The sequence below is a fragment of the Echiichthys vipera genome, assembly GCF_963691815.1.
Source record: "Echiichthys vipera genome assembly, chromosome: 15".
In the NCBI taxonomy this organism is placed as follows: Eukaryota; Metazoa; Chordata; class Actinopteri; order Perciformes; family Trachinidae; genus Echiichthys; species Echiichthys vipera.
The window spans coordinates 19,962,299-19,989,491 of record NC_139840.1 but is presented as its reverse complement, the minus strand read 5'-3'; the positions used below and the strand labels follow the sequence as shown (position 1 = coordinate 19,989,491).

The 27,193-nt window shown below is 40.3% G+C and overlaps 1 protein-coding gene across 1 annotated transcript; it reads right to left on the bottom strand.

The window, feature by feature from the left end:
• Positions 1-1,963: 1,963 nt before the first annotated feature.
• LOC310957312 (polyamine-transporting ATPase 13A3-like) lies at positions 1,964-27,061 on the bottom strand (the record flags this gene model as incomplete). The annotated part of the gene is given in 30 exon segments (XM_083927811.1): positions 1,964-2,078; positions 2,353-2,433; positions 2,651-2,739; positions 3,476-3,648; positions 4,676-4,853; positions 4,961-5,033; positions 5,743-5,839; positions 6,032-6,141; positions 6,916-6,958; positions 7,067-7,146; positions 7,298-7,429; positions 10,682-10,845; positions 10,979-11,103; positions 11,713-11,833; positions 11,920-12,127; positions 13,083-13,205; positions 13,474-13,624; positions 13,859-13,920; positions 19,047-19,235; positions 19,329-19,486; positions 19,647-19,809; positions 21,511-21,644; positions 22,808-22,880; positions 23,021-23,155; positions 23,235-23,304; positions 23,401-23,484; positions 23,622-23,692; positions 24,674-24,853; positions 25,158-25,331; positions 27,011-27,061. Coding segments are annotated over 30 exon segments (3,594 nt in total). The 3' UTR covers positions 1,964-1,976.
• Positions 27,062-27,193: the final 132 nt, after the last annotated feature.

Here is a 27,193-nt window from a genome sequence, read left to right as displayed (position 1 = left end):
CAGAACAAACGCACATAATAGTTCAAATATTAGGTAAGGGAATAAGAACTGTTAAAATAATGAAAAGACTCCTCTGACACTCTTCCTCAATGTCCAGTTTTGTAGTTGCATTTTGTATATCATTGGCAGTAGAGTACAACGCAGTTAGTAATACATCCAGTCATCTTAAAAGGATAGTTTGACATTTTGGGGAATATGCTTATTTGTTTTCTTGCTGAGAGTTAACCAAAAAGATTAATACCACTCTCTGTGTGTGTTATTAAATATGAAGCAAAGACAGCACCAGGTTAGCTTAGCTTAGCACAAAGACTGGAAACAGGAAACAGCCAGCCTGCCCAGTTAACAGAAGATACTTAATCATCCGTAAAACCTTTAGTTTATAAATTGAATAAACCACACAAGATGAAAAGTAATTTAGTGAACTTTAGAACTATTTTACCTTTTGGACAAGAGCCAGATTAGCCCTTTCCCCTATTCCCAGTCTTTGAACAGACAGGTGCCTTCATTACCTTCTTATTTACCGTATACGTATAAAAGTGGTATCACTCTTCTCATTTAACTCTCGGAAGTGAACCATCTTGCGAAGGGATCAAACTAGCTGCAATGCCAAATGAGATGGAGGGGCAGGGGTGATACTTCCGGAGTCCTTGCTCAGACCACACCCACTTTCAAGTAAAGCCTTCATTTCGATCTTAACTACACACCTGTAAAGTTTCATCACTGCACCTTGCACAGTTGCGACTCTATCAGGGGGACAGACAGACATTTAAACACCTTGAAAAGTACTTAAGACCGCCTCTGTGGTAGTTAACGCGCCTGTAGGTGTCTCCAGGACCACATTTTGCCATGATGACTCACAGGGTGAAAACAATACAAGCGTCGTGGTCGCGGTGGGCGTACTGTATTTCCCAAAAATGCTGAACTGTTCCTTTAACAGAGGCTTCTGGCTTAAGTTTCAGCAGTGTGACAAGTGCAGAGTGTTCGTCTATTCTGATGAGGTTAATCAAAAATGGAAAAGACTTTATGTTTGAGCAGCTCACAGTGTCATTCAGTCGTTGCAGTAGGAGGCCTCACCTTAATGAGGCTCCTGGAATGGTCACACACATCATCTGAGCGTCCGTCGCATCTCTGAGCTCAACTCAAGCTAAGGTTTTAGGTTTAGTCTGTGCAGTAATTTGCTTGTTGGTCCCCTTGGTGTCAGAGGGGGCAGAGACGTAGGGTTGTGGATCGCTGGCGTAGGTGACGGTGGAGGGTCTGGGGGGCCAGTCGGCGTCTTCCTGCAGCTCCAGGGCCAGGTGCATGTAGCGCACCCTTGGGGGCTTGTTTCTCCGACAGAACAACCAGGAAAGGAAGGACGCGCCCCAGCGGGCATTGGCCTCCTGGCAACACGTAAAGTATGAACATTAGAAACTAGTCAGTGAGCCAGAATTATGGATGTTTTCTTTTATATTACCGCTGCTGAATGCATGAGTGAGCTCCTTCAGGTAGTTTTGGGACCAAAGCACCAAATATATTTTATTCACATTGCAAGATGATGCACAGTGCTTTCTTTTTATTTGCAGGAAACACTGGGATTATTTGACACTTTCAAACCATGAGGACAAATTATGTGGTAATCCAGAATAAATTATGTTAACATATATATTAATAATTAGTTTGTACCAGTTTCTGCACCTAAAATAAATCATAAAATATTCCAAACATTCCCTGAAAAGACCATTGATGGATTGATGAGATGAGCCAGAAATGGTCAAATGAATTCCAATGAAATGTAGTGGAATAAAACCATGACCCGCTGGATAATATTTAATATTCAGTTCTATTAGATTTAGTCTCGAATGATTATTTATACAACAGTCACAACACTGTAAAATGTCATCAGAGGAAAATACGAAGCAAGATAATTAGAGAGCAACAAGTTAAGAATGTGCATAACTATTTCTATCAAGTGAAATCAGACAAAAAAGGCAAAAGCTTCAAACCTGAGGTGCGTCAGCAGACGGGGGCTCTGCGGGGCGATTTACCCCCTGATTGCATCTGAAAACTAGCCTCCGCAAGATGATGTCAAGGAACAAAATCTACGGAAGATTTCAGTGGGAGCTTGAGAAAAGGCTGGTCATGAAGATTGGGTTACGGCCACAGAAAGGCACAGAGAAATAACTCAAAAGGAAACATAAAAAAAAACAACAAACACGATTCATTGATTTCATTCATTAGGCAGCGATGCACTACTGAGCACCGATTCAGCAGAAAAAAAAAAAAATCAATGCATGCAAATCACAGTTTTCTAATTAAAAAAAACGGAGATCAGTCACAAGGAGCTTTGTAGGGTGTGATGTGTCTAAAGCGTACCTCCAGCATGAAAGACACAGCCGCATTCACTATGACAATGATGACCAGTGTAACGCGCCAGTCGTGGGGAACACACACGATCTGAGTGGAGGCAGAGCGGCAGGAAGAGAGCACTGAATGCAACACCACACACACAAATTCACACTAGCAACTTCATGCAACTGCTGTTACACTATTACAAATGTTTCTACTTTCATGTTTCTACTGTTCACATCTACAGCCAGGACATTTATTATATATTTTAGAGCAGCCGCGCACCAGCATTCAAGAGAAATGAAATGAGAAAAACTAAGTTTACCTCCAGGAAGTTGTCGATGGCAGGGACAGGATACAGCATGATGAACAGGAGGAAAGTATACAGGCCGATGCAGGACAGCATAAACGGCCCTAATGGAATAGAATAAAAAAGAAATTCAGTAATGCTAGATTAAATGGATATTTTCAACTGCAAATAAGTGTTTTCTCGATTAATCGCTTGGTCTATAAAATGTCAGAATACAGTGAAAAATCAGTTTCTCAAGTCCAAGGTGATTTTAATGTCTAATTTTGTCTCTCCAAAGCCCAAAGACATTCACTTTAATATGATATAAAAGGAAAGTAGGAACCCTTGATATTTGAGAAGATTAATTATTGCAGCTCTAAGTGCATTACATATATATAACGTGATTAGTGCCAGCAGAGATCGTATGTGTATTTGTATGTCAAACTATACTGAAGTGATCCAAAAATATATATTTTAGAAAAGGAATGGATGCATTATAATTTTGGAAAACTGAATTTAAGACAAGTTAAAATCTACATTTACTTTTTTTTATATTAACTTTTTACCTAATATTCCATTTTTAAAATCTTTATTAATAAAAAAAAACACCTTAAATCTTTCAGCAGCATTGTACGCAATACCACAATTTCAAAATCTGGAAAATTTTAACGCATTTTAACTCATTAATAAATGTGAAAAAAACACTTTAAAAATTATTTGTTTAAAACGCTTTTTTCAGCATTGTACGTAATACCACAATTTCAAAACGTGTAAAATTTTAACCCATTCTGCTCTGACAATAATCCCTCTCTATACGCGTCACCCTGACAGTCTCCCGATGAAGCAGCACATGAATCTTACAGTTCTTGTAGCTTGGCTGTCTGAAGGGCTTCCCCTTGGAGAAAATGATGGCCACAGCCAAATACTGGAAAGAGGAGACGTAGAAGAGGGTGGTGTTCTCGTAGTTCTTGATGTTTTTGTGGTCGTGGGGGCTCGTTACATTCAGGCTGTGAGGTCTGGAAACATTACAGGCGCTACAGGAGAGGAGCAACCGGTAGTTAATACAAACATCTGAAAGGTTCTGCATTCAGAAATATTCAGAAATAAGACAACACATGTCCAATCAGGAGGGGGGCTGGAGTCTCCCTTAGAGATAGGGTGAGAAGTTCAGCATCCGTGAGGAACTCGGAGTAGAGCCGCTGCTCCTTTGCATTGAAAGGAGCCAGTTGAGGTGGTTCAGGATCATCTAGTAAGGATGCCCCCTGGGCGCCTCCCTAGGGAGGTGTTCCAGGCACGTCCAGCTGGGAGGAGGCCTCGGGGAAGACCCAGGACCAGGTGGAGAGATTATATCTCCACACTGGCCTGGGAACGCCTCGGGATCCCCCAGTTAGAGCTGGTTAATGTGGCCCGGGAAAGGGAAGTTTGGGGTCCCCTGCTAAAGCTGCTGCCCCTGCGACCCGACCCCGGATAAGCAGTTGAATATGAGATGAGATGAGATGAAGACAACACATTTAAAAATGTCTCGGTTTCCTTTTTCTCTCTGCACTGCTGTTTTTTTTCTTTTTTTCTACTGACCAGCTTTATAGATTATTTTATTTTTAACATATTTTGCAATGCATTTCCTCGGATGGGCCTTTAAAATACATACAGTCAAACTCAACACGAGGTACGTTAAATACAAAAGCTCAGAGGTCAACTTAGAAAGTATAGACACAACACAGAGTGTGGTCTATACCTAGTCTGTAAAGTGTCCTGAGATAACTTTTGTTATGATTTGGCACTATAAATAAAATTGAATTTAAAGGCACAAACTAATACAATAAAGCATCATAAAACAGGAAGCACCAGATCAGTCCCGACTATATGGCTGCTCCCTCTAGTCTCAGTTTTTCAGTGTGCGCAGGAATGCAGAAAGGTTTGGAGCGTACGCAGGTCGGCAGGGACAAAGATGGAGGCCGAGGCAAAAGACTGTATATGGTAGCATTTAGATAAATTCCTCTGTGATCCAATAATTTTACTGATTCACTTTCGGCAGGAGCTAATTTCAGACGTGATACTCACTCTGACTGAGGCGTCCATGTCTCATACCAGCTCTGCTGTCGTACTAAGAGGAAAGCCAGGACCTGGAAGACCAGACAGGTGAGGATCTGGGTCAGAACTGAGCAGAGCAGCGGGCCGGAGATCAGGCTGGACGGTGGGCGACGCCACACCAGCTCCTTCCATGCCGGGTTCAGACTCACTGAAGACAGACGTTACTGTGTGTTAATAATGTAAAAGTCATCTCACTGCATTGTTTTTCGCATTCAAACACTGATTAAAAGCGTTTTTGGTCTCTGTGCTGCTCACTCGTGAAGGCAATGATGAGAATGATGGCGATGTCAATGAAGAGGAACTGGAAATCTCCCAAGTTGCTGAGAATCTTGAAGATAAATAAACAGAGAGAGCAGCAGATGAATGGATTCATTTATGAATGGATTGATTTATTTGACTGACACAATATACAATAGAGAGACAAAAATACATATCCGTATCATAGTGTTTATAGCAGATGCTAGTTTGCAGCACTTTGTGCCTAGAAGGGGTTTTATGAAACTAACGGACTTGAAATGTGAGGGGAAAAAGGTAAAAACTGAATTCAGCAAGATACGCTAAAACACATATTAAAACATTACATTGAAAAACTAGACATGAGTACAGGTTTGTTGCTAAATAACCAGGATTTGTTATATAAAAGTGAAGTTTGCAGCAAATGTCAAGTGATCAGACAGCAAGTTCCAGGACTTTGATTCTTCCACAGAAAAAGCTGTCTGAGCAAAAGATGTTTTTCAGAATGGAAGATGACGATGTGACATTATCTCGCATGTATTTGACTGATAATGCACATGAATCTGTAGGAAACAGGACAAGATTTGTGCAGCAGAATCTTGAATCTTGTATATGAGCTGCTGCAACATTCAACATATCCAATTCTCAAAGAGGAAATATACAGTTACACTAAAACATGTGTTTCCTGATTTATTCAAAGTAAAACAAATAATACAATGATATTTCTCACCATTAACGTGTTCCAGAGCTGCACTGGGACTGCAGTGTAAAGTGTAAAGAGTGAGAGACAGCAGTGTGTTTACCGAGTAGAGCAGCGTGACACTGAGGTACTGGATGATGCTGTAGAGAGCCATGAACTTGAAAACGCAGAACGATGTTATGAGGGCAGCTCGGCCCTCCCTTAGGAAGGTAAGACAATTAGAGAGGATTATAATTAGAAAGCTCAACAGAAACATTTAAAAAGGGTCAATTCACACAGTTGGTATCATTGTTAACACGTTTCAGTTCAATGTAACAATGTGCAACATACAGTTTAGTATATTTCTGTAATGTCAAATTCTGGATGATATCCCATCAGGAGCGAGTTTCTACCTGATGAGGTTGGGGACACAGGAGATGTTGGAGGTGGAGGAGGTGAAGGGGGAAGCAACAGAAGCCTCCAGCTCGGACAGAGAGATCCCGCTGTGAGCTCTCTTCAAAGCCTGAGACAGAGAGAGAGCTTCATTAGTATAAAATCACTTTGCAGTTAAATGTGATCAAGAAGATGAGGTGGAAGTTTTAATGTGCTGCACTTTTATTTGAGCATTTCAATGTTTGTCTTCTACAGTTCAGGTGGAAATATTTTACACTCTGGATACTAGAAACTTTTAAGAATGAGATTTTACATGCAACACATTGTGTTCAATAAACAAAAATAATATTTTGTTAGCATTTTAATACCACGTGCAACTTTTAAAGACTATGTACAGGGTTCGTACACCTTTTCCAAGGGCAAATCCCAGCACTTTCAAGGTCCTCCAGCACCTTACAGCTGTGGTAAATTACATATTACATATACGAATACATACATATTGAAAGTGATTATTTCACCTTTTTTATGAGATTAAAAGAGATGGTATTAAGCTATAAACAACTAAAATTGTGTCTCATAATACCAGAAGGATAAGAAATGAAATTATTATTCTTTAGCTATATGTTGTGAAAGAAATGTGGATAAAATTTCACGCATTTTCAAGCACTTCATCCAGAATTCAAGCACTTTTCAAACCTGGACATAAAAATTAAAGTATGTATGTATGATGTCAACATAAAATGTTGTTGGATAGTTGACTATTTTTCAAATATGATAATGATTAAAGAATTTGAATGTGTTTTATTTTGTATGTATGTATTATTTACATCAGTTTGGTATCAGATGGGACAAAGTATATTGTTATGTTATGATTCATGCATATTATATAAAAGTCCATCCTTACTCCACAGTCATTAGCACCATCACCACACATCCCAACAGTGTAGCTGGAAGGAAAAAAACATTCAAAGTTGAAAATTTTCCGATGATGAATCTATATAATCATAAAATCTCAGACAGATGGAAATTAGGCCACAAACTGATGAGAGACTCACTCGATGCCCTGCAGGACTTCCACCAGCTGAGTCTTCTGGTCTGGAGACATGCGGGCAAACACAGTGGCTCTCAGCACGAGCTGCAGCGCCCCCATGTGGAGAGACGACGAATTACAGTTAAATCCATGACGGAGACTTAAACTAAACCTGTTTATCTGTAAAATAGCTTAGTTGTAAACCTTATACTACTCTGAATCATGTAGCGGATTGTGTCAGAAGATGAGCCTGTACCTTTGGGATGAGTTGAGGAAAGTGCTCTGTGATAACGGCGAAGGCTCTGCCAGTCACAGCAAAGTGATAACTTTGTCCCTGCTGAGTAACGTGCTTGCTGTATACTCCGTCCTCCAGATTTATCTCCACAGTCTGACAGAGAGAGGATGAGACAATATCACCAGAAAACAACAGAAAACCAACCAAACTTTCTATGATCTTGCGTGACTTTTGAATGATTTAATCATCAGGCTGGAGGATACGGCCACATCTTCTATCCAGGGTTCGTACATCTTTTCAAAGGTCAAATTCAAGCACTTTTCAAGCACTTTCAAGGTCCATTTTCAAGCTTTTCCAGAACCTTACAGCGGTGGTACAATAATATATTTCTACTAATACATACAAACTGCAAATTATTATTTCACGTTTTCATTTCAGGCTCTGATTTATCTTATTTCTACTCTATAGTTATTTGTTGTGAAAGAAATGCAGATACAATTTCAAGCATTTTCTTTTCGAACCCTGAATACACAACATTAAAATTCAAGCATTTTTAAGGATTTTTAAGCACCTGTACGAATCCTGTCTATCCCAATCATTTTTTTTTATCATTACTGTTTTATTTAGGGCATTTTATTTCCTTTTTTTTATTTTAGAGCAGCTGAAGAGTGACAGGAAAAGGAGGGGAGAGGGGATGAACCCATGCCGCTGCCAAGGACTGAGCGCAATAAAGGTGATTTCATCTCTCATTTTCATGAGATATATCTCATGATGAAGCATATTTTCTGGCAATTCAATAAATAAATAGTCTATGTGAAATAACCACATGGCAAACACCTATTTTTGTATCCTCCAAACTTGACAAATGAAAAGTATTTTCTCATTTTATTAAGAACTGTAGTGTAAAATGACCATAACATGCAAGGATGAGAACATACAGTGGGTACGGAAAGTATTCAGACCCCCTTAAATTTTTTACTCTTTGTTAAATTGCAGCCATGTGCTAAAATCATTTAAGTTCATTTTTTTTCCTTTTAATGTACACACAGCACCCCATATTGACAGAAAAACACAGAATTGTAGACATTTTTACAGATTTATTAAAAAAGAAAAACTGAAATATCACATGGACATAAGTATTCAGACCCTTTGCTGTGACACTTGTATATTTACCTCAGGTACTGTCCATTTCTTCTGATCATCCATGAGATGGTTCTACACCTTCATTGGAGTCCAGCTGTGTTTAATTCTAATGATTGGACTTGATTAAGGAAGCCACACACCTGTCTATATAAGACCTTACAGCTCACAGTGCATGTCAGAGCAGATGAGAATCATGAGGTCGAAGGAACTGCCTGAAGAGCTCAGAGACAGAATTGTGGCAAGGCACAGATCTGGCCATGGATACAAAAAAATTTCTGCTGCACTTAAAGTTCCCAAGAGCACAGTGGCCTCCATAATCCTTAAATGGAAGACGTATGGGATGACAAGAACTCTTCCAAGAGCTGGCCGTCCAACCAAACTGAGCAATCGGGGGAGAAGAGCCTTGGTGAGAGGGGTAAAGAAGAACCCAAAGATCACAGTGGCTGAACTCCAGAGATGCAGTGAGGAGATGGGAGAAAGTTCAAGAAAGTCAACCATCACTGCAGCCCTCCACCAGTCAGGGCTTTATGGCAGAGTGGCCCGACGGAAGCCTCTCCTCAGAGTAAGACACATGAAAGCCCGCATAGAATTTGCCAAAAAACACATGAAGGACTCCCAGACTATGATAAATAAGATTCTCTGGTCTGATGAGACAAAGATAGAACTTTTTGGCCTTAATTCTAAGCGGTATGTGTGGAGAAAACCAGGCACCGCTCATCACCTGCCCAACACCATCCCTACAGTCAAGTGTGGTGGTGGGAGCATCATGCTGTGGGGGTGTTTTGCAGCTGCAGGGACAGGACGACTGGTTGCAATTGAAGGAAAGATGAATGCGGCCAAGTACAGAGATATCCTGGACGAAAACCTTTTCCAGAGTGCTATGGACCTCAGACTGGGCCGACGGTTCACCTTCCAACAAGACAATGACCCTAAGCACACAGCTAAAATGACGAAGGAGTGGCTTCGGAACAACTCTGTGACTGTTCTTGAATGGCCCAGCCAGAGCCCTGACTTGAACCCAATTGAGCATCTCTGGAGAGACCTCAAAATGGCTGTCCACCAACGTTCACCATCCAACCTGACAGAACTGGAGAGGATCTGCAAGGAGGAATGGCAGAGGATCCCCAAATCCAGGTGTGAAAAACTAGTTGCATCATTCCCAAGAAGACTCATGGCTGTATTAGCTCAAAAGGGTGCTTCCACTCAATACTGAGCAAAGGGTCTGAATACTTATGTCCATGTGATATTTCAGTTTTTCTTTTTTAATAAATCTGTAAAAATGTCTACAATTCTGTGTTTTTCTGTCAATATGGGGTGCTGTGTGTACATTAATGAGGAAAAAAATGAACTTAAATGATTTTAGCACATGGCTGCAATTTAACAAAGAGTAAAAAATTTAAGGGGGTCTGAATACTTTCCGTACCCACTGTATAACTATCTGACATTGAGATAGAAATTATAGAAAAATATTTACTTTGGCGATATACTGCATATCTTCCGTCTTTTATTGCGTTCTACAGAAGGACTTTATCTCAGTATCTGCTCACAGATGTTAATTGCATTGAACTGTGTGTTAATGTGAAGGTTGATTATAAAACTAAAATGGCGATTTTCAAGTGACATCATTTCAGGGATTTCCAAAAACATTTTCTGAGAAGTTAATGTGCTTGTTATTGTCAATATAGACACGTAATTGTGTTTCACAAAATCTCAATATGATTATTTCAGGATGTAAATTGAAGAACGATAAATTTTCATATTGAAATATGACCCGGCCCCATGTAATCGAACATCTTTCTGTGCTCTTGTATGACTGACACATGCAGTAAGTTGGTTATTGATAAGCGTGTACATGCAACATTGACATGCATGCTTCAATGGTGGTGGTTTGATCAAACGCTGCAGCATTTATTCCTTCTGAGAAAAATTATATTTCAACTTTAGGGGCAAATATCTGCAATGAGATGCCGGAAAATCAATCATCAAAATTGTATTAAAAAAAACAGTCAGGTGGTTATGCAGAATTGTAAACACTATATTAACCAGCCACAGAAACACCAGAGAAGTACAGTATAGAAGAAAATACCCCTGCAGCGTATCATCATTAGTTAAAACAGTATGCAAGGTCTATATAGAAAAGGGGGAACATTTTAATATTGCATGTGCGCTCCGGTAGTAAGAAATATAGCACTACACCCCTGGTAGTAAAACAAATACCCTTAAAGTGTTTTGGGGGTTTTTATATATTGATTTTGGGCTCACCTGACTGTCCTTGTTGGTCTGGGTGGGGTTTTCAGTGTAATGCCACGTGATACTAGCAGGGTGTAAATCCTTAGGTGGCGCAGCATCTGCAACAATGACCCTCTCATGTGCACGCACCATCCCACAATCCCGAGCCACCGATATCGCCGTCAACATGTTGTCACCTGACAAAGGATAAAAGAGAGAATGAACTAATGTTAAAACTGGCTATTACATTTTTTACACAGCATATCAGGCATCAATGCAATGATGAAATAATAGTGAATAAAGCCACTAAACTTTAGATTAAAGATTTACCCGTGACCATCAAAGTGCGGATGTTAGCTCGCCGTAATTCACGCAAAACTCCGGAAGTCTCCTCTTTTATTTTGTTCTGCATGATGATCAAACCAAGGAACTCCATGTTGGCTTCTATTAAGTCCCTAAAAGCAACAAATCATACATTTTACCATAATATACACGATTTATTTGTCACCAATACCCTAAAAAATGTATCTTTCAAGTCACTTTATATCCTATAAATCCTGCCTTTTTGCTAACCTTTCCTGTCGATTTGTACTTAGTTAATTATTTCCTACATTTATCAGAATCGTGTTCACAAATAGAAAGGAATGCGTTTAATCAAACTGTCATGTGGGCTTGTAAATCTAGCAAGATAACCAAACAGTTCATTCATATTGAGGTGGGGCTCTGATTACAGCTAAGCGCTTTAACTCAAATTGCACCTTTTCTTTTGGCTGTTACTGCAGCTTATTGTTGGTGGACAAACTGATGTTTTCTGTGTTTTTTCTATGAAGGATTTCTCTCTGCAGCAAATGTTTTGTAGTTTGATTCTGAAACTTGCTCTTGTAACTGGAACACTCTCTGCTCCTCTGTAGCAGCACTGTAAATATTTGGACATTATGTCATTTGATATATGTTTGTTCAGTTATCAGTGGAGCCAGACTTAAAAAAGGGAGTTACAGTGTTTTAGGGTCTCCGTCAGTAGCTGCGTGTACTGTAGACAGTGTTATCTGTGGAGGGAGGCATACCTGCTGAGGCTCTGGACTTTGTGCCAGGACAGTTTGGACTCCAGCTGTCGATGTGCCAGGGCAATAACCCGGAAGCCCTGCCTGGTGTAGGTCTCCAGAGTCTCTGTGAAGCTCTGTGGAACTGAAGGATCGTGTCAGTATAGCCTCTTTTTTTAATAACATTTTTTTTGTCTCCACCCTAAACTTGATCATAAAGAAGTGTCAGACCTGTGTGCGGTTTGCAGAGGCTGGCTACAACCTCCGGTGCTCCTTTCAAGTAAGCGTTCATGTGTTTCTCCCCCAGCCTCCGGACCACCACACTCATCCTCTGCAGGGCCGAGGAGAAGGGGAACTGACGCACAATACCAATCTCACAGGACTGAGGAGCAAAACACACGTAGTAAACATGTTTAGTGAAATAACCAGTTTTTATTTCCTGTTCAGTGCAGACAGAATAGCCGAGTGTCAGGTTAGAAAATTGTTCTCTCGTGTCTGTATGGTAAATGTGGAGATGGCATAAAGGCTGGAAACAAGGGGAACAGCTAGCCTGGCTCTGTAGAGGAAGAACAGAGTCTGTCAACAGGCATCACTGTGAGGTTGCCAGGAAGTGACTGCTCCAAACCAAGAAATAATCCTGCATACAACTGCTGAAATACCACAACTTGACATTTTTAACACTTCAGTTTTTGTATTGATTGGACAAAAGAAGGAACAACGGGTTAATTCATTAATTTTAGAGGAGTTTGTGAGCAGTATTATGTTACCTTAGGACAGAGCCATGCTAGCTGTTTCCCCCTGTTTCCAGTCTCCATGCTGAGCTAAGATAGCTATAACAGGGTCCTCCTTATGTTCCTGGGTCCTTTGGGTTTTCCCGAAAAAGGGTCCTATGTTCCCGGTCGCATAAGCCTACGCCTTCACAGATTTAATTCAGCATTTTGTTAGGGTTAGATGTTACAGTTAGGGTCAGGGTTTGGGTCTACATAGACCTATTTGCCCTGGAATTCAGCACCGGTTGAGGAAAAAATAAAAGACCGGGGAACATACGACTCTTTTTTAAAAAAAAAGGTCACATACAAAGTGGGGAACATAAGTATGCTATAACTAGCAGCTGGCAGTAGCTTCTTATTTAGTGTACAAACCACAAACATGAGCGGTATCAGTCTTTTCATCTAACTCTCGGTAAAAAATTGTGTTGAATTATTCACTTTAAGAATGATTCTTTTTTTGTGAAAAAAGGACAACTTACTGATAATCCAGACAACTCCTAAGAAAAAAAAAGAGGGATTTAATGATATAATTCTGAAAATCAGGCACAAAATTACTAATATATTTCTTTACAGCCATAAACAAATCTACTTATCACAAAGAATTGACATGGAAATTCACTGTACCATGTTCTGAGTCAGTGGATTGTTCTGATTTGCTTCAGGGACGGAGTGATTCGGAGGTCGCACAACTGTGGGCATTATGGGATTGTGGAGCGCCGTTTCTTCCTCTGTGGGCTCCTCCAGGATCTTAACAAAAAATGAGATCATATAATATTTTAATAAAGCTTTGAGCTTATAGACTCTGAGTCTTAGTTCCAGTTCCCTCTTGAAGGGAAGAGGCATTTTCTGCTGTTCATGCTGAAGTACCCATGTCACCAGACTTTTATCATTTTAGCCAAGAAGAACTTGCTCTGCCAAGGCGACGAGCAGGGTGCTGCATAATTCATGTGCAGACCGGTATCCAAGCTAGTCGCGGTGCCAGTGACACTGAAGGACACTGAAAATCTCTCCTCACCCAGCCTGTAGCGTTGAACATCTTGAGGTCCAAAGGGTCTCCGGAGAGCTCACCCTCTATCTTGGTCAGCGAGTGGCAGGTAGCCATGCCGGCCACAAACACAGAGTTTACCAGATTTTCTTTAGCTGCATCAGACTCTGGGGGAGAAAAGCTGCAAAAGAGAACAGAGAAAATTACATCATGATAGGGGGTAGGAATTAATACATACTTTCTCCTCTCTTTTAAACATTATAATTGAGTGTATAGGTTTATCATTCATTTGATTTCGCCTAGTTTAAGACAGTTATATTGTCTCAGAGTATGCACTGTCACACATTCTTACCTGTTTGTGGAAACTCTGTGTTTGTGTTTGCAAATATAAAAAAAATCAAAAAGGCTCTCTTACCTTCCATCTTGAGCTGTCTGCACCCCCCACAGGTCCAAACCATCTTCAGTCAGAGTACCGGTCTGAAGGAAAACAAAACACAGGCTGTATTAAATCACACCTCAGAGCAGGAAATCAATTTTATTACCCCACATTTGTCAGAGGTACAGACATTTATTTAGTCCTATTTTTAAACTATGAAAGCAAAATCATTCGATGGACTTTCTTCACCTCCACATCAGTGTTTCAGCGGGCCGAGGACTGACGTGTTCATGCAGCATTGTAGAAATATAACTGAAGAGTTAAAACAAACTTTGAGTTTCTTAAAATAATCTCGCTGAAACATTCGGCTGCTGGTTTAGTAAAGAATCCATAATGTCATCTAGGCAAAGAAAAAAGTGAAAAGACACTTTCAGGCAGCATGAGAGTGTTTGCATCGTATGAACAATCCTCAAAGCAATGTCAGTCAAAAGCAACTGGACTTGGTTGTTTGTCTAGGAAGACGTTTCACCTCTCATCCAAGAGGCTTCATCAGTTCATGTACGACTGCCACTCTAACGACGGCTGTTGGCACTTGGAGCACAAAGTCCCAGCCTGGTCAGATGAACTGATGAAGCCTCTTGGATGAGAGGTGAAACGTCTTCCTAGACAAACAACCAGTCCAGTTGCTTTTGACTGAAATTGCTTTGAGGATAACGATGACGTGGACGAATGAGAACATTCACAGGCTCATATGAACAATCACAAACCAAACTTTCATTAGAGGCTGCAACTTGTTACTATTTGAAGTATTAGTTAATCTGTTTGATTTCTCCATCAATCAATCAAACTTTATTCATCCCCGAGGGGAAATTCTTTTACAAAAGAGGGTATGAAGGGGGTCACATGAGGGTGGGGTGGATAAAAAAAGCACTCCCCACACTGCGCTCCTGTGGGAAGCACAGTGCAGAATTTGGAAAAAAAAATCCCAGCACATAAAACAGAAAACTCGAAACAGTTCTCATATTGGGTGAGGGAAAAAGGTCAGCGAGGTTTCCCACGCAGACAGGCAGCTCGCCGGCAGCCATAACCAGCGCACTTGCGGATCACGCCTGTCGCCCAGGAGGGTGAAAGCTGCGAAGGAGTGGGATGGTTGGTGGATGAGGGAGTCCATGAAATCATCTGGTCCAGAAAATACCCCAAATAACAGCCAAACAAAGCCAAAACCGAAAGACATTTTGCCTCATGCAAGAACATTTTCATATTCTTAAAATTCTTTTAATTTTTTCGTACAAGTGTGCTACACGTCAAAGTCAGAAAACTGTGTAAATGACGCACCTAAAGATACTGAATGCAACCTGCACGTAAATAAGTGTGCATTCATGAGAACTGCAAATTAGGCATAATCGACGCCCCAATAATACCACACAAGGGCTCTGCTTCCCGCCTCATATGTCCTATTGAAATATTGGTTTTAGAGCTCCGTAAACGGAAAGGCGATCATTTTCACAGCGTTAGCAGCAGAGTTAAGCCAAGGAATGGGAACTATAACAAGTGTTATTTATGCCACCTGAAGGTCGTACGGTCACTGAAATAAAGACGGAGTGGTTCCAAATGAAAAGGGTTTTTCTTTTAAACGTCTCACAACACAGCAAGGCGATCGATTACTGCAACGGTCAAATATTTAACGCTGTTTTGCAGTTTGATATGTTCATACTGATAATGTAGTGTAATGCAATATCATCAATAGTCATTTTAAAATAATGAAGATATTGTTAAGCAATAGGAATATATTAAGGATGGTATTATAATTCAAGTTGCAGAGTCAAACAGGACAGTGTCAACATAATTATGAAAGGTCATTTATAAAGGATTTTAAAATTCAAAATCACTTCAAAGTAATAAAAATATACAATCTACTGAAACACTGAGGTTTGGATGACTGCAGCCTGCACTCAGTCCTACGACAGGTCGGACTACTCGTAAATTGTTTGTACCTTAGAGAAAATACAAAACAGGAAAAAATTGGTGAAGTTCTCGTCGTTAATCACTTGTATAAGACACAAGAACGAATCTGTTTGTACAAGTGGTTCTTTGCACGAGGCCCGTTCAGTTTAACGTCATAGAAGAGCAAGAAACCGACCAACACACCAATCACTCACATTTTTTACTTTAAAATGATTCATAGGTTTCAAAAATTGTTTCCAATTATTTAAATGAATAATTTTGTTTTTTTAGATATGTCAAAGTCACAAAAGCCTTTTACAGTATTATCAGAATTAGAAAATACTATAATAATCCCTGGGGCAAATGGTTTTCATTTCAAACTCCAGCTATACAAACAACCTATTTAACAACAACAATATTATACAGATAAAACAATATTATTGCTCCAATTATATATTTTGATACTTCCGAGTAAATCACCACCACAGTATTAAGATAAGTAAGATAACAGTAAAAAGCTGAATCTAATAAGTAAACAGACTGGAAGGTTGAATTCACAGTATATGACATGAATGAATTGGCGGTTTTGGTGTGAACACGCTACTTTCTGAACATATTTTAAAAGCCTGATGCGTGACATTGTGGCCAAAAGGACTCAGCACTGCCTCGAGACATCTTTATTCATTTTAATGTGGAGTTCTAACGCTTATAAAACCATGAAGTCACTCTCCTCGTACTTGAACTGGAAGTGGGTTTTGGATGCTTCATAATTCATTTTCATGAATCCTGAGGCAGGACTTTATTAAGTTAAGCATGGTTACTGAAAAGATAGCTAATGAACACAAACCCTGAATTTCTGACATACACTGGGTAGCAAAATTAGAAAACAAATTATTAATACTTGATTAATTCTGTTATTTTTTATTGTCCAGAATTTGATAGAATATCCTCTGTGCTTATACCACTGCACTTCAACAAAAACCTTTATTTTGAGCAAAATTACAGGAAACTTTCAGATACCTCCAAGTTATTGGTGTTAATCTGGCACTTGGTGACGAATTACTTAATTGTTGGACACATCCTATTTATCTCGCAGCTCTCCTGGTTACTTTACAAGATGGCGAGCCGCTCTACAGTGACTGAAACCCAGCGACGGCAGGTTGTCCAAGAGAAGGCCAAAAGGATGGCCCTCTCTCATCAGAGAGAGATTGGGTGTTAAGTCTGTGATTTCAAGAATACTGAACTTTACAAGGACCCAGATTCATTTAAAACCCCAAAAAAGGTTGGTCGTGCACGTAAAGAGAGCACGAGAGGACAGGGTTGTGACTCTTAATGGGGAATCGGTTCAACACTGCAGCTGGAGTTTCTCACCAGTTCAGTGCTGAACAGGGCAAGGCTCCGTCTCGACGTTTAAGGCAATTTGGACTGAAAGCCCACTCTGCAGTGACCAAACCTCTCATCAGCAGAAAGAATAAAAAGGTGAGTCTTTGCTGAGGAGCATGTTGTGGGGACAGAGGAGAACTAGTCCAGAGTTCAATTCATTTGTGTTTGATGGGATTATGTTCGGCGTAGGACTGGGGAAAGACTGAAAGTGTGTAAAAAGTCAGTTTAATTTGGAGGAGGAAGTGTCATGGTTTGGGGGATGTTCTCTGCAGCAGGAGTTGGGCCTCTTGTACGGTGACATGGCGGGGTGAATGCAAATGTTTATTTGAACCTCCTTCAGCAACATGCAATACCTCCAATGCAATTGTATAGAAAAGTGTAAAAATGCCAGAAAGATTAGAATTTCTTTAAGACACCGCGACATTAAAGAATGCCATAGAAAAATGTGTGCTGTGATTTGTGGTTAAAAACTTTTGACATTTGGAGATTTCTCCAAGAATTGCATTTTTCAGCGAATGGATGGCGAGCACTTCTGTTCTGTAAACTCCTAAGAAAACCCGCTTATTGTCTATATACCTAGAAAAGCCATCCGCCCTCTGAATGCCCTCGGTCTCTAGTTTGTTCCAGTAGTTTATTACATTTTCACATTTCAGAAAAATGGACAAAATGTTTATGTGAGTGCTGAAATGTTCGATTCATAAATCAGGGGTCATCAACTACTTTTACTACATTCGCCCAAGGGCCAGATACTGTGCCGTGCGGACTCTCAAATAAAAAAACAAAACATTTATTTAGGTCTTTAGATTTTAAGATTTTTGCTATCTTAAAAATATTTTTATTGGCCTCTTTCCGTGTGACAAGACTCCTAAAAAGCATGCAAAATTCATAAAGGTTAAATAAGGGCATGTGGGGAGAGAAATGAACTGTTGAATAAGAGAAAATAAAAGAAAGCCCTACATCCTCTGAATGCCCCAGGTCTCTCGTTAGTGGTTGTAAAGTTTCATGAGGCTGTGATTATCCTAGAGGTTAAGTTTCCAAAAAATATTCTCACTGCAATGAAATGACTACTATGGGGACTAACATCATGACACATGAATACAATTGGACTCATTGAAGTCTCAACTTTCCAGTCAGACCCAAGTGACATTAAAGACTGTTTAGGGACCTCAGTGCAGAAATATGAACACACACCATTTTAAAATAAGCGTCACATTTGTACTGCATGGGAAAAACATGTTTTTTTGCCCCAAACCATCTGGATTATCATAAAGTGGGCATTTCTGTAAAACAGAGACTCCTGGGTACCTACAGAACCTTTGTTTTTGAGGTAACTAGTCCGCGAACATGGCCATGATAGTTTTTCCCCTCAAATTTTGTCTAAATTCGTAGGATACAAGGTCTCTTGTGATGCCACTTTCTCCACTTCCAGCTTTAAAGCACAGCCAGCCGCAGCCTCTAAATGACAGAAGTTGGCCGTGATTCTTAACATTCATTCATTGATTCATCTTCAACCGCTTGTCCCTGTCGGGGTTGCGGGGGGCTGGAGCCGATCCCAGCTGACATCGGGCGTGAGGTGGGGTACACTCTGGACAGGACACCAGTCTATCGCAGGGCACATAGAGACGAACATAGACAGACAACCATTCACACCTACGGGCAATTTTAGAGTCATCAATTAACCTAACACCTGTATGTCTTGGGACTGTGGGAGGAAACCGGAGAACCCGGAGAAAACCCACGCAGACACGGGGAGAACATGCAAACTCCACACAGAAGAGCCCCAGCCGGGATTCGAACCTAGAACCCAAGAACTCTCTCTCTGTGAGGCGACAGTGCTGACCACCACACCACAAGAAAACAAAATCACATTCCAAGAAATAACAACTGCTGTTTAGTCTACCTTGTCAAAGCAAACCAGGTTCAGTTGACCACACATGTTGATCCTCTGCGGACTGATGCAAAAAATGCCGACGCGTTTCAGACGGCGCTGCGCGTACACGATACCGGCTGTCATGGCAGCGGGTAAGGCCGGGGGCACGGTGATGGTGATGATGTCCAGAGATTCAATGATGATGGTCTTGGCTGGAACCTGGATGAGATCGAGGAGGAACTATCAATGACTGGCAAAGAAGGATTTCTATAGGATGATAGAAACATAACATCTCTCGAAGAAAAATGTTACCTTGTTCATGATACTGAGCACAATGGTGTAGATGAAGCCGATCCCGGCCACCCCGACCAGACACAATAAGAACAGATAAGCATCGCGGTACAGCTTGAAGTCTGTGGGTTTTGGGTGGAGGATGGAGCGCACGAGTTGGCCTTTCTCTGTACTGAAGCCTGCGGGAACACATAAATAATGACATCTGATTACGTGTATCTTCTTGTTATCACTGACTGTGTGTTACCCCGAGGGTGATCAGTCTGTACGCTACAGCTGGAGCTAAACTACCAACGTTTTTTTTTCATACGCACGCCGTTCTTCCCACTCATGCCTCACCTGTTCTGACTACAACGGCCTTCACCAGTTCTCCAGCATAGAAGCGGGTCTGGATAACGTGGGTGCCACAGAACAGGGTGTGTCTCTTGTGCTCCTCCATACAGTAGCTCCCGGCTGCGTCTTCGCCCGAACTAGGCAGACTTGTCTTGGTAACTGGAACGCTCTCTCCTGAAAACGGACGGAGAATTAACATCTATTTAAAAAAAAAAAACAAAAAAAAAAACACCACAGAACAGAACAAACTACAACGCCGTATTGGGTATGAAAAAAAATTACAGAACTGGGGGAAGGAGGTAATATTTCGAGAAAAAAGTTGCAGATTTATGAGATTCAAAGAAGCAAGTCTAGGAGCGTTCTTCCTTCTTTCTAAACTTAAAAACACAGTATTTATCAGGGTTTGCTGCAGACATAGTAGCCTTCACGGCATGCAGCAGCGTCTGTGTTGTGTCCGGAAGCAATGTAGTTCAACAGGGAGTGTAAGACAAAACACTATTTTTCCGACTTTGAATCTCAAAATTCTGCTACTAATATTACCTCCCTCCCCCGAGGTCCGTAATTAATTTTTTTCATACTTGCCCCTAATACGCCGTCGTAACAAACGCTGCAGTGTTCAATTCATTTCAATTCAATTTTATTTATAGTGCCAAATCATAACAAAAGTTATCTCAGGACACTTTACAGAGTAGGTAAAGACCACACTCTATGACTTATTTATGATTTACAGAGACCCAACAATTCCTCTGTAGAGTACGGTGGCAACGAAAACCTTCCCTATAACAGACAGGAACGACGGACAGACCCAGCTCTGTGGAGGACGGACATCTGTCTTGACCGGTGTGTGCGTAATTAAAATAATGAATCACACAAAATATTGCACCAAACTGAGAAAGTTGACAAAATGTAAAAAAAAATATATATTTTTTTTTTATAAATTTCAGTAGTTTAACTTTGTGTGAAAGAACTGAGACAACCTACAATATGTTAAATAATTTTACTCATGATTACACTTTCATAATACAGGTCACAAACTTTGAGCTGATACCAGGAAACAAATGAAGAACCAACTGTAAGTTAATGAGCACCTCCTAATCAAATTTTATTGAGTAGTTATTGATTGACAGATGACCCAGCCTGTTGCCTAGCCATGGAATTCCATTGAAAAGGTCTATTTTAAGGACTCACTAAATAATAATAATAATAATAATAATAATAATCTCTTTTTACAGCTAAACCGTACACTAAAATGTGTTTCTGAAAACACTTTATTGAATTTCTTAATAAATAATCAGCATTATGTATCAATTTACTTGGTTTTGGGGGAGGGACACACAAAAATAGTAACTAATGTTGAAGCAATTAGTAATGAATGAGTCATAAGCAGTTTCGTGCTGCAGGTTCAGAGTTAATCAGGAATGACTTGTGAAGAAAGTGGTCCGTATGACTGATTTGTGAAATTAGGAATGATCCATTAATTTTATCAGGCTTCCTGACTCGTTTCTCAATTACAAAATTGTTCCCCAACGACTCAACTACTACTTTTGTGGAAGTGTTATTGTAAATGAATAGTACAATCAGGTGCAGCATATACCCCTTCAAAAGCAGTGGTGTACCATGTCTAAAAAAGACGTGAAGATTAAGGACATTAAGGAGTTGAGTCTGGAAATTTATTTTAAAAACTTAACATGGTTAAGATGAACCTAATTTGACAAGAGAAAATCTTAACTCCATTTACTAGCATTCACCAGAACATTTGACTGGAAAACTGAGAGAAATCCATCCGCTGACGACGACTTCGAAATGCAGTGTAAAGTGAACAAGATTGAGTTTTTAGATTTTTATGTAAAAGAAATTATAAGGAAATACAACCTGTCAGCATGCTCTCATTTACGATGCAGGTCCCGTGAATGAGCGCCGCGTCACAGGGCATGATCATCCCATTCGCTGGAATAATGATGACATCACCGGGCACAAGATCTGTTGACATGGCCTGTTCGATATCTGAGAACAACGTGAAGACGGAGAGCAGTGAAAATGACATCATACCCTCTCTGCAGGGAACCACAAGGATGCTAGTGGAGATCAATAATGTGATTTATGTCAACACATTGGCCCAGTCATAATGGCACAGTTCGTGTCCACAGTGCATTTTTGGACGCTTCATGGGCTCGTCACAAGCAGTTATCATTTTGAATCAGTTAAAGGTAGTTTAAAAGATTTCCGGGGGTTTTGAGAGACGGGGAATCTGAACTGGAAGACTGTGATTTGCGTTAAGTAGCCTGGACCTCAAATTTATGCAAATGAGGAGCAGACAACTTAACACCCTGTCTCTAAAAACGTATCACCACACTACCACAATGAATTGCTCAGCTGCTTACGGATGGGAAGCGGTGAAATGACCTGTGGACACGTACCATGAGGCCTTAAGCCCTTGAACCCTCACAGACTTGATAGAGTCACCCGGTAAGATGCTGCAAGGGCTCGAAATGGTATAAAAAGGAATGTGACAGCACTTTGCGGCAACATATCGCGTTACTTTGATGATGCCAAATTGGGTCACGTACAATTGCAGGTTTGGGACTTAAACATGTTTTACTTTCTCCAAGACCAAGGCCCTTAAAAGGACCAACAGCCTGAGCTGAATGTCTTTGAGGCCTAAAGAGTGGACGTGACGTTGAATAAAATGAACTTGTTCGTGTAAAAAAAAAAAGCCAAATTAAAATAAATGGCTGAAGGATAAACTAGGTGTGTAATGTAGCCTATGTTTGACTTCCTCTGATTTCAGATGTTTTTTATGCACCATCTTAAATCCTTCATGTTAATGTATAATTTCTGTGTACATTTAATATGCCATGCTTAAAACGTATCTTTCCGTTTCTTTAATTCCAGACTTGCCATGGAAACCCTGTGTTTTAACGCCACAACGCTATGAATTGTGGATATTTCCCTCAGGCAAAGTCCACAGAGATGTGGACATACGGAAAGTGTGCATAAAGGGCTCAAAATGTCTGCGAAAGAGCCCTCAATCACTCGTAGTTTGACAGTGGGACAGCCCTAAGCCCTCGCAGACTCACCAGGAATTCGCCTCTAAGTCTGAGTGTGGACTTTCTGATTGGGCCAACCTTTCACTAATGTTGACCTGCAGCCATTAAAGTAAAACATGCCTTTATTCCCTCTGCACACTGAAACTCGGACCACGCTGTGTGTCGCCACCATGTCATGCAGCATCACATATTGCTGGAAGGAGAGAGACACTGTATCAAAAACACAACACCAATGGACAAGATGCAGAGTACAGACTTCTCCGGAAAGATTATTATGGAATAAGATTATTAAGAGTGTTTCCTCCCAAAAACTGCTATCCCTGTATGACTCACCTTTTTAATGGTATAGAGTGAGGTAGCTATTGAAATCACAGACATGAAAACGATGGCGGTAGCATAATAGTAGTAGTCCTCAGCGCTCCACAGAATAACACTGAAGAGCTGGAAGATGTAGAAAGGATTCAAGACCTGATGAAGAAAGAAAAGTTTAGCATTGATGATGTTAGTGAGAGCCAGATGTGATATCACGCAAACAGCTCCAACTCACTTCCTTTATGAGAAGCTTGAACAGAGACGGCACTCTTACGGCGATCTCATTCTCCCCGAAAAACAACCTCCTGATAAAGAAACATTTGGACTTTCAGAGATCAGAAAAAGAGATGAGAGAACAATCTGAAGGAGAACATGAAAGCCCTGTTTGTTTGTGCGTGCACCTGTAGTCCTGCAGGGATTTAAAAAGCCCCGAGCTGTGGTCCGAGTGGATGTTTGCACAGCTCACCTTCACATCCTCCAAGCCTCTAGAAAAGTCACACACATTCATTTCTACTGTGCAGAGCAAGACGTATACAAAGTATTCAATGATGCGCATTATTCAGCGAAGAAACGACACACATTTCCAAATACAGGCACATTGTTTGTTCAGTGGGACTCTTACTTATAAATTTCAAAGTTCTGTATCCCATCGTTCCAGTAGTATTTCGTGCTGTGGTGTGTGAAGTGATGGATCTGAAAGAAGGGGAGAGGTGAACAGATATTCAACGTGTCACAGCTTTACAGACAAATCCGGCCGATCAGTGAGACTCTAAACATAAAAACATATCTTTAATTGAGATGTTTCGATACCATTTTTCATTTCAATACCTTTCCGATACCTGAAATTGTCAACAGCCAATACCGAGTACAGATCTGATAACAACGCGTTAAAAAGTAAAATTAAATATCGCTAATCATGTAGGAATGTGATAAGATTGCTATCATTGTTGTATGGCCTGTAAAACATGACCAAATACACACAAAACTTTCTTTTATCATCTAGTTTGACAGTCAGTCATAATGGAAAAAGAACATAAATTAACTACTTTAAAGTAGATTTTTTTCTGGGCTAAATCATTATTATTATTACTATTATTGGATCGGTGCACAGCTCAAACCGAGGCAGTATCTGAGGTAGGGCCGGACGACATGGTCAAAATCTTCTATCCCGATAAAGGTAATTTAATATCTGGATAACTATATATATATATATATATATATATATATATATATATATATCAGGATAGAGTGTGTTCTCCTGGATTTTAATTAATAAATAAATAGTATATGTCCTGTGTGAATTTAATACGTAAAAAGTAAAAAAAAAAATCACATTTTCTCATTTTATTAAGAACTATTGTGCCAAATATTAAAATATTTCACATCAGATTTTCTGAGAAATTAAGAAAATGATCGATTTAGATGATGTAATGATGTATCATGATATCTCAATATATGATCTCAACATGATACGATTCCATTGAAAGACAGTGTAGCATCATATTGAACTACTGCTTAGTCCAAATAGGAGGTGTCGGTACCGAAACAACTCTAGTCTTTAAAACCAATCAAATGCTCAGATCAGTCATTTACAATAGAATATGAACCTAGAATTAGCTTCAGATGAGCAACAAATGATAAAAAAAAAGCAGGAACCGTTTCCCACTGAGGCACCTGAGCAGGCTGTGTATGGGCAAATTTCCCAGGATGCTCCTCGTGCAGGGCGCTGACTCCGCGGTCTCGGTCTCCAGTCGGCAGCTGAGCCGAGGACTGCAGATCCAAGCCGTCAAAGGGTTTCCTCCCTGGAGCCGACATCACATGTACTTTGGCTCGAAACCACTGCTTGAACTCATCCTGTTTAACAATATAAAGAATCACATTTTTTCTTGGCTGTGAGACTACAGTGGATCCATCACTTGTAGAGTAATACGGTGAGCGTGCCAAAGAATGTAACACGTGTCAGGATGATTTGTGAGCAGCAGCACAAGGACTGAATGAACTCACACGAGTATAACGCTGAAGTAAATCTACAGTAAGTAGTTTCTATATTTTAGCAGGGGAACAGAGACATCGCCTCATTTACAAATGCTGAATTAGAGGGATTTGTTAAACGAGTCAACTGTGTGAAAAAAGAAAGCTAGTTCTGCAGTTTCCCTACCGTGGTCCTGAGCAGCAGTGTGTGTGCGTCCCTCAGCGAGGTGTGTGAGCAGGTGCCCTTAACGCCCCATTCAGGCAGCCAGTAGAGAAGGAGCAGCAGGAGACCCCCGGAGCACACAGTACCTACACCCACCAGGATCCTCTTCCACAGACAGGGCTGATAACCCCACACCTGCTGCACGGGCAGACACACATGTTAACACACTACTGCATTTGTGCATCTTGTAACACACATTTTTAACAGCAAATGCCCGTACAGAGGGGCATTTCTGTACTCTGCACCCTCTGCATGGAATATGTTGCAGAAGAACGCAAAGTGAAAGATATGGAGGCAGTTTCATTGATATGGCCTTGTAGTGTAATGGGCTCTTTCATGAGTCGCCTTTGCTTGATTTTTGATTGCGTCTCTTTTTGCGTTTCCTGTCTGTAACTGCGTGTTTGTATTTGTGCTGCTGCTTGTCTTAGCCAGGTCTCCCTTGAAAAAGGAGATTTTAAATCTCAATGGGACTCTCCTGGTGAAAAAGAAAGATGTTAAATAAATAATAATTAACATTAACAATCTGTTGTCTTCAAGTGTCACAGTAAGCCACGGCAGTGTAAAAGCGAGTCAGCAAGCACAAAACCAGGACCCTGAAGTAGCTAAATAGAATTCAGCCATCTTTCATTTTATAATTTACAGCTGTAATTTCTCTAATATGACATGTCAAACTGTCTCCTGTGGAAAATGTAATTTGTAAGTAATTTCCTGAAACAGCTGCGCTCTGCAGTTATTATCAAATGTTAATCAGGAGCGAATACTTCATTTGTTCTTCGGGACTATTTTCTGCAGCAGATTAATACACATTTGGTGCTTTAGTGAGTATTTACAGTAACACGACAGTGTGTGTGTGTGTGTGTGTGTGTGTGTGTGTGTGTGTGTGTGTGTGTGTGTGTGTGTGTGTGTGTGTGTGTGTGTGTGTGTGTGTGTGTGTGTGATCTAACTTATAAAACAGAGCCTATGTTCATTGTAATAAAGGAACATGCAGTACAACTAATTGATGTGTTTTTTCATGAGGTATACAGCACAGAGGAGTATCGGGCTTTAGCTACATAGATAATACTTGTTAGTAGAATAGTCTTGTCATGGGATTTCTTGACAAATATATACAGAACATACAGACACATAAATTAGTTCATTCAAATCCAGTGATTTTTTAGTTTTAGGTGCTACAGTGAGCTGATCTCCTGGAACTGAAAATGTAGATGTTCAAAGGAAAAGTTTAACGCTGATACTCTTGTATATAAACTAGATTCTGACCCAAGTAGCCACTACAGTGAAACAAATCAATCATCTCCATGTTCATCTATTGAGCCTTTTAGCAACTGATGGTGAAGATGACGAAGGTGCCGTAACGTCTCCTCTTTTTACCCTCCTTGGATCTGTCTAAAGGTAAAACTCTGTTACCTTTGGAAAGAGCCAAGCTTAGTGTTTTACCCTCTTTCCAGTCTTCATGCTAAGCTAACCGGCAGTAGCTTTATATTGTGATGTCTCATCTAAATGTCATGAAAGTTAATAAGCGTATTTCCCAGAACGTCTAACTATTGCTATAAGATTTATTTCATTCTGTCACTAGACTGAGAAGTGTGATTTCAGTGGTCCACAAATCAAACTTGATGCCTTATGCTCTTTAAAGTCTACACGCTGCAATTATCATTTTTGATTGACGCCCTCCACCTCCCTCCAAACAAGTCATTACGCTTTTATCAAGCAAACCAACTGAAAATCACACACCGACACTGTTCTTATACAACATAATAAGTTAGCATTTAAGACAATTACGGGAGAGCAGCATTCAAATGGGAAGTGATATTTACCATTTCATCCTCCAGTCCCTGGTTTATAATCTTCGCCTCTCTCGCCTTCATTGTGTCAGAAGTGCAACAACAACAACAACTGCAAAGGAAGAAGAAGGAGTGATTGCTTGATTTACTGGATTTCTAACCGGTGCTTTACTCTCTGAAGCTTTCTTATCACAGTAGTCTTTTGGTCTGGTCAGC